Source organism: Bidens hawaiensis, unplaced genomic scaffold (genome assembly GCF_021521415.1).
Source record: "Bidens hawaiensis isolate Kalapana, Puna unplaced genomic scaffold, B.hawaiensis_p1.1 tig00011896_1, whole genome shotgun sequence".
Lineage (NCBI taxonomy): Eukaryota > Viridiplantae > Streptophyta > Magnoliopsida > Asterales > Asteraceae > Bidens > Bidens hawaiensis.
The window spans coordinates 525,282-544,079 of NW_027491952.1; the positions used below are offsets into that span (position 1 = coordinate 525,282).

At 35.0% G+C, this 18,798-nt stretch overlaps 2 protein-coding genes across 2 annotated transcripts; both read right to left on the reverse strand.

Moving 5' to 3' along the window:
- Positions 1–1,433: 1,433 nt before the first annotated feature.
- On the reverse strand, positions 1,434–6,942 carry LOC143539457 (B-box zinc finger protein 20-like). Its single transcript, XM_077032770.1, has 3 exons — positions 6,757–6,942; positions 2,341–2,721; positions 1,434–1,960 (listed from the first exon to the last, which is right to left on the reverse strand). The coding sequence occupies exons 1-3, from the start codon at positions 6,940–6,942 to the stop codon at positions 1,595–1,597; spliced, it is 933 nt and encodes a 310-aa protein (XP_076888885.1). The 3' UTR covers positions 1,434–1,594.
- Positions 6,943–12,803: 5,861 nt separating this feature from the next.
- On the reverse strand, positions 12,804–15,586 carry LOC143539458 (agamous-like MADS-box protein AP3). Its single transcript, XM_077032771.1, has 7 exons — positions 15,363–15,586; positions 15,196–15,262; positions 14,007–14,068; positions 13,790–13,889; positions 13,388–13,429; positions 13,253–13,297; positions 12,804–13,104 (listed from the first exon to the last, which is right to left on the reverse strand). Exons 1-7 carry the CDS (start codon positions 15,548–15,550, stop codon positions 12,919–12,921), a joined length of 690 nt encoding a protein of 229 aa, XP_076888886.1. The 5' UTR covers positions 15,551–15,586; the 3' UTR covers positions 12,804–12,918.
- Between the last annotated feature and the right edge of the window lie 3,212 nt (positions 15,587–18,798).

Sequence of the window (18,798 nt, forward strand, 5' to 3'; positions counted from 1 at the left end):
ACAATATTTTTGTTTGTGTTACATAATATTTGATGTAAAATATATGAATGGATTGGATTTTAAATGTATTTTACATTGATATAATTTTCATCAAGTATTATATGACACGAACAAAAATATTTACCGTCAAAGTTGCAAAAGAAAGACTTGAAAAGTCAAACTAGGACATTTAAATTGGGACTGAATGAGTATTTAAAACAAGTAGTTCAGCAACTTTAGTTGACTGGTCTTTTAGTAAATAGTAAGCGAGTACGTATTAGAATACGGGTAAATATATAAAGTATATTCTAAATATATAAAATTGTAGAAATAAGATCGATTAATGTTATCATTATAACATAAGACTAATTTATACCTCTGTTAACAGCCGGTTAAAAAGGCTTTAGAACTTTCCATTAGAGTGGACAAATAAATCGGTTAACTAAATCGACCTGAAAAACGGGTAGAAACTGAACCGTTGTGTAGAAACGGTTTGAATGTTATTCACATAAACCGGTTCCAACTTGGTAACCCAACCGAAACCGCGCAAAACCTGAAATAATACCGATCAAAATACGGAACCGAAACCAATCGCAACCTTATCAAGACCCCGGTTTCAACCCAGACCGATCATTAGCCGGTTTTGACTTTTGTTGATCAAACCGAACCGGTTTGGATTTTGAGTTTTAAACCGGTTTGTGCACCTCTACTTTCCCCAAAATACTACCTTTTTTTATTAAAGAGATTCACAATATATAGGCAAACTCAATGTATGTTTTATACCGAACATAACTTCGAAGTAGATACGTGTGTGATTAATAACCAAATACGATATTATGCTTTGCTGCCTATAAGAGTTTCCAAAACCATCGTCGTTTTTTTTCCTTCTAACTAATGTTTTTAGCTCTGCATTTTCCAAAAACATTTGTCTTCAAATATAACTATAAGCTATTAAAAATTTATTGCACAAAGGTGTTAGTTAGATCATGATTTGGACTACGTTATTTTTCTACAAACTTTATCCTTATAACCCGTGGTGGATGTATGCATGGGTAACATTAATCTTTTTATGCTAAAAATTGCATAATATATACTTTAAAATTGATTATGAAATTGTATATTGCTTAGTAAACGAGTCAAAATCTTAGTTGCATAGAAAATTGTTACACTGGTTTGAAACCAATTAAAACCGTAGTTTCGTAACTGGTTTGTAATGTTATTCACATGAACCGGTTCCAACTTGGTAACCCAACCGAAACCGCGCAAAACCTGAACTAATATCGAAACTACGGTTGTTTCATTTTATCAACAAATTTTATGTTCCACGTGAGTTGGAGTCGTGTAGATTAGACATGTAGTAAATATATAATAGATGTTTAGGGAATCATGTAGTAAACATGAATTTTTTAAAGATGTGATTTTTATACTATCAATCAAGTAAAACGTAACCAAAAGTTGACGCCTGAAAAATAACCTTTTCTATCTATTAAGGAAGTACAATATTAACAAGCCCCTTGATGCATTATTATTTTCTTGCTAAATTAGCGAAAAAACAAAACTCACTTCGACAAAAACAAAATATGATACAAAACATGAACCGATCATGATGGGCTTACTATCTATGAATTATTGATCTCTTGAAGTTCGTCATCATCTGAGGGCCGATCTGAGGAACAGTGAAGCAATTACCGTCTTCTAATTCTCTTATTTCGCTTGATTTTGAGATCTTATTGATATTAATTGGAGCAAAAAAAGATGATGACTCATTAATCATCTGGCTTCCTAAACCCATATTTGTAAAAGATTGAAAGTGATAAGGATTTTGTAGCAGTGGTTGTGGGGGTAGTGTTTGTGGCGGAGGAGCTGCTGGAGGCGGAGCTTGGGGAACCCAAATGCCCATTGTTTCGGGCGATAAGCAATCATTCAAGCTTCCTTTTAAGACCTCACTATCCCAAAACACCGTCAAATCATCGTCATCAATCTATAAGTTATAATAAGATATAGAAAGCCCCATTAATATTGTGTACTACCGACAGCATTATTGGTAACTATTTATAATTATTTATATGAGTACAATAAATATAATTACGCATAAATCTAACAAAATCATAACTTGTGGTTATGGACTTATGGTAAATTAGTAATTATATAATAATAAATCGTAATTACTACATTCTCTAAAATAAATAATTTCATGATTATTGACTTATTTTTTATTTTTTTTATACGGTGTTTCATTCATATACTGATTAAAATAATGCAATTACAATAGAAAATTGAAACCGAACCTTCAAAAAATTAATATAAACCAAAATCCCATTTTTGTAAATTTAATAAAAAAATTTCTAAATAATTACTAACCTTGGAAAAGTTAGGAGCAGAATCAAGAAAATCTTCAACATGCCAACCGGGTAGTGTCTCAATCAAGTAGTCCGATAAGCTACTTGCTGTCGTAGGTCCATGACCCGACACGTTTATCTTTTGGGTTTGGTGTACGACCGGAACAGAGACAGCAACAGGCTTATTAATATTAACGGGTTCTCGATCACGCGGTTTGGGTTTTTGGTCAGGAACGACGCCGTTTCCGGTGGTGGGTGTTAAGACCACCGGAGAAAGCTTAACGCCGGTGAGAAGAAACCGGCAGTGGTTCATTGTGTGCTCGTTGACTTTATGAATTGCAACATCACAGTTTTTGCATAGGATTGCTCTGTCCTGTTGACAAAATAACAAAGCTTTTTCCTCCTGTAAAATCAATAGTAATCAATCAATCATACCCAGTAAAGTCCCACCAATAGTATAACTATAAGTAGGGTATGGGGAGGGTGGGATGTAGGCACACCGTACCTCTATCCAAATGGATAAAGAGGTGGCTTCCAGAGAGACCCTATGTATGAAGCAATACAAAAGAAATCAGAGTTCAAAAGTAATAATAATAACAGTAATAATAATAATAATAATAACAACAATAATAATAATGATATTAATACTATTTATGTAGAGAAAATATTATTATGGTGTGTGACTAAAATAAGGTAAATAGAAGCTCTAAGGTAATCTTTTCTCTTTAAAAATTCTTAACTTTAATTCTACTTCTCCAATAATTCATATCCTCAACCATGTCCTCGGAGAGGTTTCGGTCTATCAAATCATGCTTAATCCTCTCATCCCAAGTCAATTTAGGTCGGCCTCTACCCATTCTCCCCTCTATAGTAATGTTTTCTATGGATCTAACAGGATTCGTTGTTTGTCTTCTCTTCACAAGTCCAAACCATCTCAATCTCCACTCTCTTATCTTGTCTGCTATGTTCGCCACTCCTAATCTCTCCCGAAACACGACGTTTCTTATTCGGTCTAACCTTGTGTGCCCGCACATCCAACGTAGCATTCTCATTTCTGCTACCTCCATCTTTCGCACTTGTGCCTTCTTGATGGCCCAACAATCTGTTCCATATAGCATTGCAGGTCTAACTGCAACCCTATAAAATTTTCCCTTTAGTTTAGTTGGGAAACTCTTGTCGCACAATATACCTGTGGCTGCTTTCCATCTACTCCATCCTACCTGAACTCGATGGGTCACATCACTGTCTAATTCCCCATCGCTCTGAATAAATGATCCTAGATACTTGAACTTCGTTACCTGCGGGACCACCTGCCCTTCAATGGTAATCTGCGCATCCTCATTGTCATTTACCCCTCCAAAAGCACAGTGGAGGTACTCCGTCTTAGATCGACTAATCCTTAAACCTTTTGTCTCTAAGGCTGTTCGCCACTCCTCAAGTCTCATGTTTAGATCTTGTTTTTTCTCAGCAAGTAACACAATATCGTCTGCGAACATCATGCACCATGGGAGCGTCCCCTGAATCGACTTTGACAACTCATCCAAGACTACTGCAAAAAGAAACGGGCTCAGCGCTGACCCTTGATGAAGACCTACCTCTACAGGGAAGAAATCAGTATCACCCACTGGCGCACGGACACTTGTTGCACTTCTGGTATACATATCCATAATTATCTTTATGTATTTCCTGGGTACTCCTCTACCCTCTAAGCACTCCCAAAGCACCTGTCGTGGCACACTGTCGTAGGCCTTTTCTAGGTCAATAAACACCAAATGCAGGTCACGCTTCTTCTCCCGATATTTTTCCATCAATCTTCTTATAAGGTGTATTGCCTCTGTGGTGGAACGCCCCGGCATGAATCCAAATTGGTTCACCGTAACCTGAGTTTCTCGTCTAAGTCTAACCTCAATCACTCTTTCCCAGAGTTTTATAGTATGACTTAGTAGTTTGATTCCTCTGTAGTTACCACAACATTGGGCGTCTCCTTTGTTCTTATAGATAGGAACTACAACGCTGCTCCTCCATTGATCTGGCATCTTACCAGATTTAAGGATAATATTGAACATGGTAGTTAACCACATGACTCCTTCCTCTCCCGGACACTTCTACACCTCGATGGGTATGTTGTCTGGGCCAACCGCCTTAGCCTTTCCCATCCTCCTAAGTGCAGTCTGCACATCTTCTCGTGTGATCCGTCGGCAATAGCAGTTATTCGGTTGTTGTCGTTGGGAGGTTGTGTTGTCATGTTCTTCTTGGTAAGCTCTCCCATTATTGAAAAGGTTGTGGAAATAGGTGTGCCATCTTAGCTTGATGTCCTGCTCCTTGACTAGTACATGCCCATCTGTATCCTTTATGAACTTCACCGGCCCTAGATCTTGCCTTCTACGCTCCCTGGCTTTGGCAATCTTAAACATAGCATGTTCCCCCTCTTTTGTTTCTAAACGTTCATACATCCGTTTATAAGCCGCGTTCTTTGCTTCCGCCACTGCCTTCTTCGCCTCTCTCTTGGCCGTTTTGTAGGTCTCCCTCAATTCTGCGCGCTCCTCCTCATTCGTGCACCTCATAAGCTCCCTAAAACATCCTTGTTTATCTTATCTTGTACAGCCTCGTTCCACTACCAAGACTCCTTATGCCCACCTGCCTTTCCTGTTGTGACCCCGAGAGTCTCCTTTGCTAGTTGAATGATCTTTGTAGCCATAGCTTCCCATATAAGAGTTGAGTCCCCATTCAGTCGAGCCTGCGTAGTTTATCTTTAAACAGCAGGAGATTTTCGTCCCTCAAGTTTCCCCATCGAATTCTAGGTGTACCTTTCTTCTCACGAACAGTCAGCTTATTTCTGAAGCCTATATCTGTTACCAGCAGACGATGTTAAGCCACCACTGTCTCCCCAGGTATGGCTTTGCAGTCCTTCCACTAACGTCGGTCTCCTTGCCTCATTAAAAGGTAGTCAATTTGCGTGTCTCGTCCGCAACTACTAAAAGTGATCAACTGAGGGTCTTGTTTCCTAAAATAAGAATTTATAATTCCTAGTTCATGGGCCACCGCAAACTCTAGGAGTTCTGTTCCTGCCTCATTCCTTTCACCAAAACCGAAACCCCATGTACGGCTTGAAAACTATCGTTAGCCTTACCAATGTGTCCATTAAAATCACCTCCTATATAAATCATCTCACCCCTAGGTATGCCCCTACCACTGCGTCCAGGCAATCCCAAAATTCTCTCTTTTCCTAGTCCCCTAAGCCTACATGAGGCGCGTAGGCGCAGACTACTGCCACCACTTCCTCTCCTAGTACTAATCTCAACACCATAATCCGGTCATTATGTCTTATCACCTCCACCACACTAGTGTGTAGTTCCTTAGCCACTAGGATCCCCACTCCATTCCTAGCTCCATCAGGCCCCGAGTACCACAACTTATACCCGTTACACTCAGCCCCTCTATGCCCTTTCCACTTAGTCTCCTGGAGGCATGCTATTTGAACCCTACGTCTTCTAAGCACATTTACCAATTCTAGCAACTTACTATTTAGTGTTCCTACATTCCAAGAAGCCAAACGCAATATATACTCCCTATCTTTACCCTTTCCTACACCCCGTCCAAAATAGTAAAATCAATAGTAATAATAATTATAAATAATAACAATAATAGCTTTGATTGGAATTAAATTAAAATATACATTTGATTTCACACCACTAAATAATCATCCATAAAACGGTTTTGTGACAAAAAAAAAGATAAAAACTTTGAAAATTACTAGTCACTGTTTGAGCAATATCTAGACAGCCGTTCAAACCATAAGACGTCAAACTTTGAAAATTATTGGTTAAACCTGTCGTTTGAACAATATCCGGATGACCATTCGAATCATATTTGAAACTCTTTATTTAGAACCGTCGTTTGGACAATATCCGGACAAATGTTCTGATCCCAAATGGTCAAAGTTTAAAAAGTTTTGGTTAAGACGACCGATCATACTTGGAAGTTTTTTTGTTAGAATTAGAATCACTGTTTGGACAATATCCAGACAGCTGTTATGATCCCAGACCATCAAACATTGAAATTTTTTGGTTAAAACGACCTACACCATATTTAAAAGTTTTTTGTTAGAATTCCGTTTACAAAATATCTGTACGGTTCAGATCCCAGGTGGTCAAACTTCAAAAGGTTTTGGTTAAAACGACCTACACCATATTTTTAAAGCTTTTTGTTAGAACTCCGTTTACAAAATATCTGTACGACCGTTCTGATTCCAGGTGGTCAAACTTCAAAAGGTCCGACCTACCATATTTACAAGTTTTTTATTATAACAATATCCAAACGTCCGTACTAACCACACAGGGTCAAACTTTGAATTATTCTTTCAAAGCGGTCGTTCGTGTGGGATTAGATGTCAGACGTGTGTGTATAGCTGACCCTTAAAACTAGATGTTAAGTTTACCTGGCATATGTCACATAGTGGTGAGTTGTTAGGGGAAGGCGGGACTAGGGAGAAACGGGTGTGTTTTCCGGCGAGGGTGTTGGCATGGTGAACGCTGTGGTCGCAGGCGGCGCAAAGGGCGGCGTCGTCGGCAGGACAGAACACGGATGCCTCGTGTTTGTTACAGACGTCGCAGTTGATCTTCATTTTACTACTGTAACACATACGGAGACCAATCTTTATAAGTGGATATGGCTCGACAAAATTACATATATGTCCTTCTCATCATGTCCTGTAGATATCTCATGCTACATTTTATAATGACTATAAAATTATGAGAAACTTAACTCTTTTAAGTAACACTAATTTATATTTAGTTTTTGTTAGTGATAAATAGTTGACATGAATTGAATTTCTTATTCTTTAAATATTCACAAATATTAGAGTAATTTTCTTTTTGGTTTAGGTTAAATTAAAGATAAATATCGTGTTTGCATCATGGTTCTAATAGATGCAGTGTATTGGTTTAACGACTTTAATTTAGTTAGATAGTTTTTGAGACAATTTGGCCATTGCAATTGAAAGCATGATATCCTTTTGGTCAAATACCCCGACCCTTGAACACGATCTGACAATCATCTTCCCCCCTCGACCACACCACATATCTACAACGATGAAAAAAAGTCCGATTATGACCAGAAACTCAATTCGAAAGAAGTTTGGTCCTTTTCATAGTGTTCATTGCTTTTGAGTGGGGATTACTTTAAATAAATTACGCAACTTAAAAATATATCCACTTCATCATAAGTTTGTGAGTTTTTACTTTTTAGTGGATATTGATAGCCATGAATTGTTCGATTATTTCAAGAAACCCATTTTTTGTCGAAAGGTTTCGAAGAAATACCTTATAAGTTCATTTAACAAAATTCTTTCTAGTTAACCATGCATATGGCACCAAAAATAACATTGGCTCATTTTTAGGGTTTTTATAAGTCTTTTTTAAAAACTGGATAAAAACAAAAATACAAATTTAATAAAGGAGTTAAGAGTGTAATTGATACAGTTTATTTAAGACAACCGTCAATCTTCCAAGAACACTAGAGAAGAAGAGAAAATAGATCCAAAATAATAATTCTTTTTTATTCTTTTTCTCAAACAAATATTACAATATATAGGAAGACCAAAGACATAATAATTGGAAAAAATAAACTATAAGGAAACCTAATTATAATATAATAAGAAAACTAAATAAAAGATAAACTTAATTAATATATTAAACTTAAATTATATTTATGATCATATCATAAATCTTCAAAGGCTTAAAACAGTCGTTTAATATAACGTTTACATCAAATGTCCGATCATAAACCATTTTTGAAAGCTGATAATTTTTAACTAAACTTTGTGGAATATGGATAAAAATGTAACTTACTTTTAAAAAAAAATAATAATATGTTTGCAGGAAACAGTATTTGATTATTTATTATGTAGGGATCTGGAATTTGGGACGATCATGGTAGCCTTATCCTGGACATGTGGGTGGGACATATTTGGAAATATCTATCAACTTTTAACATAACTTTTAGTTAAGCCAAGGGGCTGAAAGTAACATGTTACCATCTTTTATGGAGAAATGGGTTACCATCATCCATGTGCGTCCTGATTAGTGGCCAATTCCGGATTATTGGAACTACAACTACTTTTATTTATTTTATTTTGCTTTCAAATAACGATGTTTTATAGCTTTTATTAAGAAAAGAAACAAGACAAACCTAGCAAGATACTAGGCAACACAACAACAATTGCAGGTTATATCCCGATCAATCCTTCCAGGGCCGTCTTCGAGAATTTAAATACCTCGGTCGAGCCAAAATAAAAAGGCCCGTAGGTTTTAACAAAATTTTTTATTCGCTAATGTACATGGATAAAACTTTTATCGGCCGATTTATTATAAGCATACACCATTCTGAGCATGTAATTATCTCATAAACCATTACAAATAACATTATTCTTAACACCAAAAAACATATATATGTAATATGTATACAAAAGTTTGTGCCCCCGAAATTTATATGCCTCGGCCGATGGTGCGGCCCGCACACCCTCCGACCCTCCCCTGAATCCTCCCATGATAACTTTTGTAACGTAGTTCTATCGCACACCCAAAGAAATCTGAGAGCTTTTGACGTCACCCACTATGTTATCAAAAGTAGTTGATTTATCAATTAAACACCAGGTGATTTCGAGCCATACATAAGCACCAAAACATAACAAAGATAACGGCGTAGAACTCCTTCACCTTCTTTTCAGAGAACCTAGAATACTTACAAAGCTTCAAAATATCTCTAGTACTAGAAACATAAATAGAAGGAAACTTGCACCAAAGTGAAATAACCTTCCACATAGCTAATTGGGCTAGAACCGCACGGGACAAAAACATGATCGGTTGTTTCACCCTTATCCCACACATGACTAGACAAGCAATCTAATTAACTGCAATATTCCTATTCGACAATGAAACTAGTGTCAAAACTCGGATGTTACTCTAACTCTGCCCTCCACAAGAGAATACAAACCTTCCTCGACACCTAATTGCTAATTGAGTCAAACTTTTCATTCTAATATGAAAATCAAATTAGTTTTGCATTTAGTTTAAATAGAATTTAAAAATATGTTCCCACCAAAGTAAATACGATGCTTCATGGAATTTTGCACCAACATTTTCTATTACATTTTGCTTATTTAAAACTTACTATATCAATTATTATACCTAGTTTTAAATTATAGCATTTATACGTGTGTGTTTATATCTTTCTCATTATATTAGATTACGAGAGTTTGAAGTGTAAAGATAAAGATGATAGTAAATGAAAATGGATAAATATGAAATTTAAGTATTTGAAATTATTTTATTGTTATTCTTATTTGTTTCAATGTTGATGTCAATGTTGCTTCAGACAACCTCCAACTTAAGTAAAGACTTCGTGAGCAATGTCAATTTATTTCATAGATAACACTATGTCCCCCTCTTTTAGTACATTTTGATTGTAATTTGTTTGTACACATATTAAAGAAACGAAACGTTATGTTGATAGTTGATTTTGAAAGTCTCTTTGTTTCATGCAGACTATGGGTTCCATGAAATGACTAAATGAAAGAAAAAGTTTGTATGTGGGGATATCTTAATGTCATTGAATTTTCTACTAAAGCAAATGATTGCATACATTTATTTGATTTAGCTTATTTGGGCTTTACATATTTGACAACGGAATCATATAAAGAATCGAACGACCGACGACAACATGATGGATTGAGCAAGATGGTCCACATAACAAGCAGATTGATCTAGTAAGGGCTTGATTTCCAACAGTGACGGAGCTTGAACTTTTAAATAGAATGAACCGGAAATATTAGAACTTGATAATTAAGTTTGTACACATAAAAAAAACCAAAATTTTACACCAAATAAATATCATAAATCCTAAAAAAAACTAAGTTTTTTTAGTTGGTTTAGTTAGGCTATCAAAATTTATATATTACCATTTTGAGTCCAAAACTATTATGAAATATATATGGGGTTATATGTATCGATGATATATGAGCTGAATTTAGAAGTTCTGTGCCTAAAAACAGGAAGGGCCGGAACTTCTCCTCGCCCCTTTATAGTTCTGCCCATGATTTCCGTGTTAGGATAAAAATCATGATTCCTTTTGTTGTTCATGTTGGGATAAAATTCATGGTTTATTAGTATAGTATGTGTGATGAAATGAACATATGTTGTTATTTTGTATAACTTTATAGAATGGTGTTTTATTAACGTGTCACCCGTATTCTTTGATACAATACTTAGTAATATAGTTTTGCTGATTATGGAGTGAAAAAGCGTAACAATTTAATATAGTAATATAGTTTTTACTTTCTATAGCTTTGGACTAAAAATACCTGATTTAAGTCAAGTTGCATTTTCACTTTTTGGTGGTGGTCAAACATAAATTGCTGGGATTTGAAGGAAAGTGAGAGAGATCATTAAGCTTGGAAATTGTGCTCAATGAAGCTTCCAATTGAACACAACTAAATGTATTAATTTCTCGTTTTATTGTTGTAACCATTTTGAGCTTTTCATGATGGTTAATGTATTTTATTTAGGTTCAGTTTGCCGTTAGTGGCAAAGTTTCCGTGCTGAATTGTGGAATTCTTTTTTCGTCATTACCATGTTCTTGTTCTAGGGGCGGAGTGGTTTTTCTAAGTATTTTTAATTTGATTTAAATTTGACGGAACACTGGCTTATCTGATCATCTCTTCTCTTAGAAGGAAACCCATATAGGAGAAAACAAATCTTTGACAACTTTTTTTTTTCACACGTGAAAGTGAACCCAATACATCATTTTTTTTTAAATTGAAGTTTTTGAATGCCTAACCTCAACTACTTTAAGTTGGGACGATTGACTCACTCATAGAAATTAACTAAAGATTCAATAATAGGGCCAGATTATTTTACGAAGGTGAACAAAAATGAAAATGATGAGAAATTAAGATTTATGGCTATAAAAAAACCTTAAAAAAATAATAAAAAAACTGAAAATTAAAAAAAAAGTAAAAAACAAAAACAATACTGTTTCTCCTGTCTTTCTAGTTAAAAAAGACGCATTAAGAAAAAAAATCATTTTGTATTTTTGTGTGTCAATGTGTTTTTTTGTTTATTTTTGTCATTGACTGTGTTTATTTTTATATTGTGTTATATTACTTAGCATTGTGTTATATTTTGTTCGGCATTGTGTTATATTGTGTATTTTTTTATTTATAATTGTGACTTTTGTTAATTTTCATCATTGTTTATTTTTTTCGGCACTATGTCCTTTTATCGTTTTTTTAAACGGGAAAGACGGGGAAAACATTTTGGTTTTTTAAAATTATTTTGTTTTTAAGTTATATTTTCGAGTTATGATTTTTTAAAATTTTTTTGAGAAGTTTTTGTGGGGCCATAAATCATTCTTATGCTTCTTATTTTTATCTATCTTTGTATTTTAATTTTTTCCTCAATAATAATATATAATTGTTTATTAACAAGTACATATGAATATATAATAGTTACAAAGATATTTTGATTCATTTCATGCTAATAACCTACAACTTCAAAATCCCCCAAGATCAATCGATTTTGAAACTTTCTTAAGTAAGCACATACAAATTCAACAAAACTCAAGACATTAAAAATCATGAGTCATACTCGATGATCTAGTTCCAACTTTCCCTGTATCTATTATAAATCACAAGCGGTTATTTTTAAGCATAAACATATGTTGTTGATGCCATCATCCATATGTATAAGATGCTAGCTACTTGATACATATATCTCACATCAAAACGTTACCAGTATCATGAACCACCGATCTTAATTTATTTAGATCCATTCTTGAAGCATATAGTGCTATCTTGATGTGCTTGGTGCATTTGAGCAATATCCATCCGTCAATTCCGATAAATTATTTGTTGATCGAGTTTGTTCATTTGTTGAATCAAATTAATCGTTGCATTTATTTATTTTAATTGTTTACGTTTGCTTTGCGGTTGTTGTGTTGAGATCAATTAAATGCCAACGCCGGCCTAACTTTTAAGGGGCCTATAGCAAATATTAAAATCAATGATTTTTTTTTCTTTTTAAAAAGTGTGTTTTTCTATTTAAAAACTTAACACGTGGGAATAAGTTCATAATAATTTTTTTGTATAAAGACACAAAATTACATGATTCCAACTTAAAATTAGAGAGATTGAGAGATGTGTGAGTTGTGTATCAACATGAAGAATCAACCACAAGACATAATTAAAACATTAAAGGGACCCCAAGTTTCAACTTATTTTCTTCTGCACTCTCGAGCCGCCCCTATTATATACCACAGTAAATAATCATGTCCATTTGATCGAGTTCAAAAAACTTTTGAAAGAGTTAAAAAAATTTTAGGCTAGTCCAAGTATTTAGAGCAGTCTTAACCCTATTAAGTCAAGTCAAATCTAGTTTCTTCACTTGTTTAGGCATCACCCAAAATTACAATAAATTAACCAATAACTAGTTAAGTATTAATTAACCACACACATCATCAGTCACAATACAAAAATATGGAGGGGTGTTTGGATACAACTAATTAATGTCTTCAAAAGCTTATAGAAGGATAGACTTGGTACATACTAGCCAAGCAAGCTATAGGTGGTTAGATCTGATGCAGCAGCATGAAGATCATTAGGATGATTTGGCTGCAGTCGCAGAGTGAGGATGCGTGATGCAACAGCCATATGTGGCGGGTATCCATATAAGGCTTCATACTCTCCTGCATCTTCTATCATCCCGTATTGCGGATCCTCTCCTCTTATATCCTAGTTAACATTCATTTCAATAAACTGATTATATAACACTACGAAACTTATATATATCGGGTCATGCTTGTAAACTAATAAAGTAACAAGCTTAAGCAATTCATTTGATGTTCAACATTGTAAAAGAATTGAAGTTTTGAGAGCTTACAAATTCATGCATTAGCTTTTTGTATACATCTTGAGCACTTCTCACCTGAAAGAAAGAAATAAAAACGCGTGATTTAGAAGAGTTATTATAATTGAAACTTAATCCAAATATTCATGATATGGTGTACAAAGTTACCTTCTTCTTGCAGGTCTCCAACTTATTACCGATCACTTTGAGCTGCATTTTTTGTTCAAATAAAAATTTGGTATCAGCTTTACATTATTACAGAATTTCCCTTTCGAAGAAAATGTTCATCGCTAATAATTTCAACGCTTATGTGATGGAATCGTGAAAATTTTATTTGAGACAGGTACAAGGATGGATATATTAGGTCGCAAATTACAATAAAAGGATAATGATAAAGCTAACCAACTACTGATAATAATATTAAAACGTCACTAAATATTTTAGTTCTTATAGAAGAGAAAATAAGTATAACAGATAACATCGGCTAACAATGTTGCAGATTCTATTGCGAATTTTGCAACGAAAAACAATGGTTAGAAGATTATAAAGAATAAATTAAAAGAAAGTGACCTTGCGTTCGCGAACGATGCATACAGCCTCCTGTGACTCCCTCTCAAGATCAAGCAATTCCTCAAACCCTGCATTTTCCAAGCAATCACCCAGCCTTTGCCTTTTCACAGTCCCATCATTATCAGAAGAACAAATTAGTTAAACAAAAATTGGTAAAAATATATTATTATAAAAATATAAATAAAAAATTAATTAATTAGTATTTGTGTCCTCCAACCTGATTTGCCTTCTTAGATTATTGTTCACTTCTTTCAGTTGCCTTAGTTCCTCTTGCATTCTCTGCACCAATTTACACATACTCCAATAATTATAAATTGCAAAGAGCAGCTTAAATGCATGGCTAGTTTGTGGCAAATATGTGGAGGAGATAATACAGAGAGGAAGCATGAAATTATAGAAGACATAACTCTTGAGTGAAAATTGTTAGATGAAAAAAAACATTACATCAAATCCTTTAATTTTAAAATTAATGAAAACTAAATTTGACAGACAATTTGAAATTATAAACAGATCATTTAACGATTATACTGAAACTAAAGACAAATAAACACGCAAGTTAAGGTAATAAGTAATTTGCGAGCTTTACTAAAGGGGATTTTTTTGAACGGCTCACGAATCCTTTATATGAACTACTGGTTAAATTTACCACATCGGTATACACTCGTCTTTTGGTTCGGGGGAAACCCTCACCTAAGCCCAACCTCCATGAACACTCCCGAAGACACGACATTGCGTTAAAGTAAAACTCATTCAGTTCAAGGATTCAACTAGTGACCGTCAGCTACTTGCCTAGTCTCCTATCACCATCCGGTGCTACTGAAACTAAATGACGAGGCCAGAAATCGAACCTGGATCATATGGAACACCACGTCTCTTTCTTACAACTCCACCACGAGCTGATTGGCTTACACTAAAGGGGAATAATTTAGAAATTGCTAAAATTTGGTAAAAAAATTTAAGTGCTGAAAATTGAGCCTTAAATGATGAAATTTCAGGTTCGACAATTAGGAATTCCACATTATCTGACTTATCGATACCGTTCTGTCCACTCCTTATCCCTCTAATAGTCTTATAATCTATACTTTCAGTCTTAACTAAGAAATGGTACCTAGATCTTACAATCTTCCAGTTCCAGTTATAGATTACCTACTTTAAGATTCTTTATCTTTTTCTAGTGAACTATCATCTATATTGAGATCTGAAACACATATAAAAGGATGTACTAATTACAGACCAATAAATTCACTATGTTATGTAAAAAAAAGCTCTTATATCAAAGCATATATATTCATGATTTTTATGAACAAATCTTTTAACATGAAGGAATGTGTATTGCCCAGAAGGAACAACCAGAAACCCTAACAGATATATATATATGTGTAACAATAATTAAAGTAATAAACAACCTCATAATGAGAACTCCAAAGATCTATTCCAGACGCTTTCTGATACTGATCAAAGAACTGCTTCGTCCTATATAACAAAAACATAAATAACTAATTAACCAAACATAAACCTAGATTAATAAGCAAACTAACTAGGGTTAATTTCTAGAGAGAGAATTATAACATACGTAACCGAAGGGCTTATGTACTCATGAAGCTTCTCAGTGCAAGACACCATAATAATGGAGACTTTAGCATCACACAACACCGTAAGCTCATTAGCCTTCTTGAACAATCCGTTTCTTCTCTTGGAATATGTTACTTGCCTGTTGGTTGAGTTCTCAATCTTCTTGATCTGGATCTTGCCTCTAGCCATGTTTGTTATAATCTAGTACTTGTTTGTGTAGCTTTGATATGAAGATATGGAAGATAAGTGTGTTTGAATATGTGTAAGAGAGAGATAAGAAAGAAAGTGAAGAGGAAGTGTTTCCTTAAATGGGAAGTGTTACTGGAAACGTGAAAGAGTCAGAGAAGGTGAAAAAAGCTTACTTTTCTCTTTTGTCACTTAAGGTTTTAACATTATTATTATTATTATTATTATTATTATTATTATTGAATATTAATAAGGTCAAAAGAAGTTGATAATTTAAACGACAATAATATTGTGCCTTCTCTAGTGAACAAATCCATGATTGTATTAGGTTGCATTCCCTATATTGACCTAAGGACTATTAAGAACTACAGATCTGTTTCAATATATTAAAACAAATGATATATAGTGTTGTATATGTGCAAAATTCATAATTGCATTTAGTACCGCTAAAAATGGGCATAATTCAATTTTTATTTTATAAAAATAGTTGTATTTGTTTTAGACAAAAATCTGTTGAGGATCAAGTATCCAAATCTATTATGTGAGGTAAGGTGCTAATTCGATAACGACGAGTATATAAGCGTAATATTGGTGAACACAACGGTTTGATCACGAGAAAAAAAGCCCTTAACCAAGATAGTCTTAATTCGGTCAAAACTTATCAAGGTAATCGTTGGTAAAATAACTTCGGTCAAGGATTAATAAGATAATCTTTGGTCGAATTACTTTAGTCAATGATCAACAAGGTAACATTTGGTCGATGAGTATGTGGTTATCGTGGTCTCCGGCACAAAAAACCCCCGGGCGGTGAAAACTATCACCGTCGATTATATTGAAAATAAAAGGTGATTACCTGATGCAAATAACTTATGATATTATCTGGGATTATACCCAATAAACTTGGGACAAGCCCGTGCAACTGGGGACAAGCCCGTGTAATCTGGGGACAAGCCCGTGAACTGGGGACAAGCCCAAAACTGGGGACAAACCCAAATACGGATGTTAACTGGGGACTCGCCCAAACCGGGATTTAGCCCAAACGTGAGATAACGTGAAAACGTTATAAACCTTAGCTAACATGAAAATGTTAGAAACCTTTGTCTTGAGATAACGTGAAAACGTTATAAACCGGTGGTATGGTACGTCTACCATAAATCGTAGGATCCTCCATATAGCCGAAAGCAACGAAATTGTCAACCACTAAGCGTGTACTGGTCCCGCTGCCCCGGACTATACGTTGGATAGCGTGCGCTCCATGCGAGAGTGTAGAATCTCTAATTTATAAGAAAGGTGAACACCTTTAAACCTTGGAGGATATGACCATCGGGGTCATATCTGTTTTGGATAAAAATCAGCTAAGGATCAAGTATCCAAATATGTAAAGTGAGGTATAGTGCTATGTTGATAATAACGAATATGTAATCGAAATCTTGATGTACACAATGATTTGATTACGAGGGAAAAAGCCCTTGAATACGAAGTCTTACTTCGGTCAAAACTTATCAAGGTAATCTTTGGTAAAATAACTTCGGTCAAGGACTAATAAGATAATCTTTGGTCGAATTACTTTAGTCAATGATCAACAAGGTAACCTTTGGTCGATAAGTATATGATTATCGCGGTCTCCGACACAAAAAACCCTCCGGACGGTGAAAACTATCGCCGTCAATTATATTGATTTTAAAAGGTGGTTACAAGTGTTGTGGAGTATATGATCGAGATTACAAAGTAAGCTAGTGTGTAGCGAGAATGTTTGCTTCTGCTCTAGTGTGTGTGTTCGTACATGTGTTTTACCTAGCTGATCATATCTTCATTATATACAAGAAAAGAATAACAAATATCCCTAATTTAAGCCGCCAATCAAGTCATTCCTTAATTGTGATTGTTTCCTTCATTATCCACGCGGTATATTAATTAGATTGCGAGATTATAGCTTTGACTTGGTCATTAGCTGTTATACCTGCCAAAAATATCAACATAACAAAGGAAAATCGTTAATAAGCAATAAGTACTGAGGATCACTGATCCTGACGTAGCTCTGGAACTCTTCAGAAGGATAGTTGATCCAGACACGTCAATATCTTCTTAACTGCAAGTTAGTGGATAGACTGAGTCTTCTAACCGTTATACCTGCTAAATATAAGACTACACATGAGAACAACCGTTAATAAATAATAAGTACTGTGGATCCTTGATCCTGACGGGATCTGGAACACACGCTAAGGATAACTGATCCAAAACATATGCCGGGATAACATATCCACAGTGTCAAATTTCTGTGCACTAGCAATTGCCCCCAAAATGGCAGTTGTGATAAGATCACAGCTGTCATTTTGCCTTTGAATTCAAACTTTCTGCAAAAACATATGAGATTTGACAAGCTGGATATAATTGTCACATATCAATGGAGTTTCCATGGAAACTTCACTACCGGCTGTATATCATTCTCCCATAAGTATTGATCCTTTTGCAATCCTTATAAAACTGAATTAAAGGATTTTGAATCCATAAGTATTGATCATTCGGTGATCCTCAAAATCTAATTTATGATACCTGATGCAAATAATTTATGATATTATCTGGGATTAAACCTAATAAACCGGGGACAAGCCCATAAAATAAACTGGGGACAAGCCTGTGAACTGGTGTTAAACTGGGGGCGAGCCCAAAAACTGGGGACAAGCCCAAACTTGGGACTAGCCCAAGGATACGGATGTTAACTGGGGACTCGTCCAAACCGGGATTTAGCCCAAACGTGATATAACGTGAAAACGTTATAAACCTTAGCTAACATGAAAATGTTAGAAACCTTTGTCTTGAGATAACGTGAAAACGTTATAAACCGGTGGTATGGTACGTCTACCATAAATCGTAGGATCCTCCATATAGACGAAGACAACGAAATTGTCAGCCACTAAGCGTGTACTGGTCCCGTTGCCCCGGACTATACGTTGGATAGCGTGCGCTCCAGGAGAGAGTGTAGAAACTCTAATTTATAAGAAAGGTGAAAACCTTTAAACCTTAGAGGATATGACCATCAGGGGTCATATCCAATCGTGGGCTAGGCCAAGGAAAATAGTAAAGTACTTTAAATGTAAAGGAGAGGTGGTCAACCTCTTAGACATTGAACCTCTTGTTTGAAATCTGCATTGTTATTTAAAACTTGAAAAAAGACAAACGTTAAAAATATATTATACTTAAATTAATAAGAATCTGAAATGAATAAGTGATCGGATAGATATTATCAATTT

Excerpts from the sequence above, each read along its gene's own strand:
- LOC143539458 (XM_077032771.1), bottom strand. The coding sequence starts at position 15,550 with ATGGCTAGAGGCAAGATCCAGATCAAGAAGATTGAGAACTCAACCAAC. Across the intron at positions 13,298-13,387 it reads TGGAGACCTGCAAGAAGAAG|GTGAGAAGTGCTCAAGATGT; the intron begins GTAACTTTGTAC and ends TCTTTCTTTCAG. Across the intron at positions 13,105-13,252 it reads AAAAGCTAATGCATGAATTT|GATATAAGAGGAGAGGATCC; the intron begins GTAAGCTCTCAA and ends AATGTTAACTAG.
- LOC143539457 (XM_077032770.1), bottom strand. The coding sequence starts at position 6,942 with ATGAAGATCAACTGCGACGTCTGTAACAAACACGAGGCATCCGTGTTC. Across the intron at positions 2,722-6,756 it reads CACTATGTGACATATGCCAG|GAGGAAAAAGCTTTGTTATT; the intron begins GTAAACTTAACA and ends TTGATTTTACAG. Across the intron at positions 1,961-2,340 it reads CTGCTCCTAACTTTTCCAAG|ATTGATGACGATGATTTGAC; the intron begins GTTAGTAATTAT and ends TATAACTTATAG.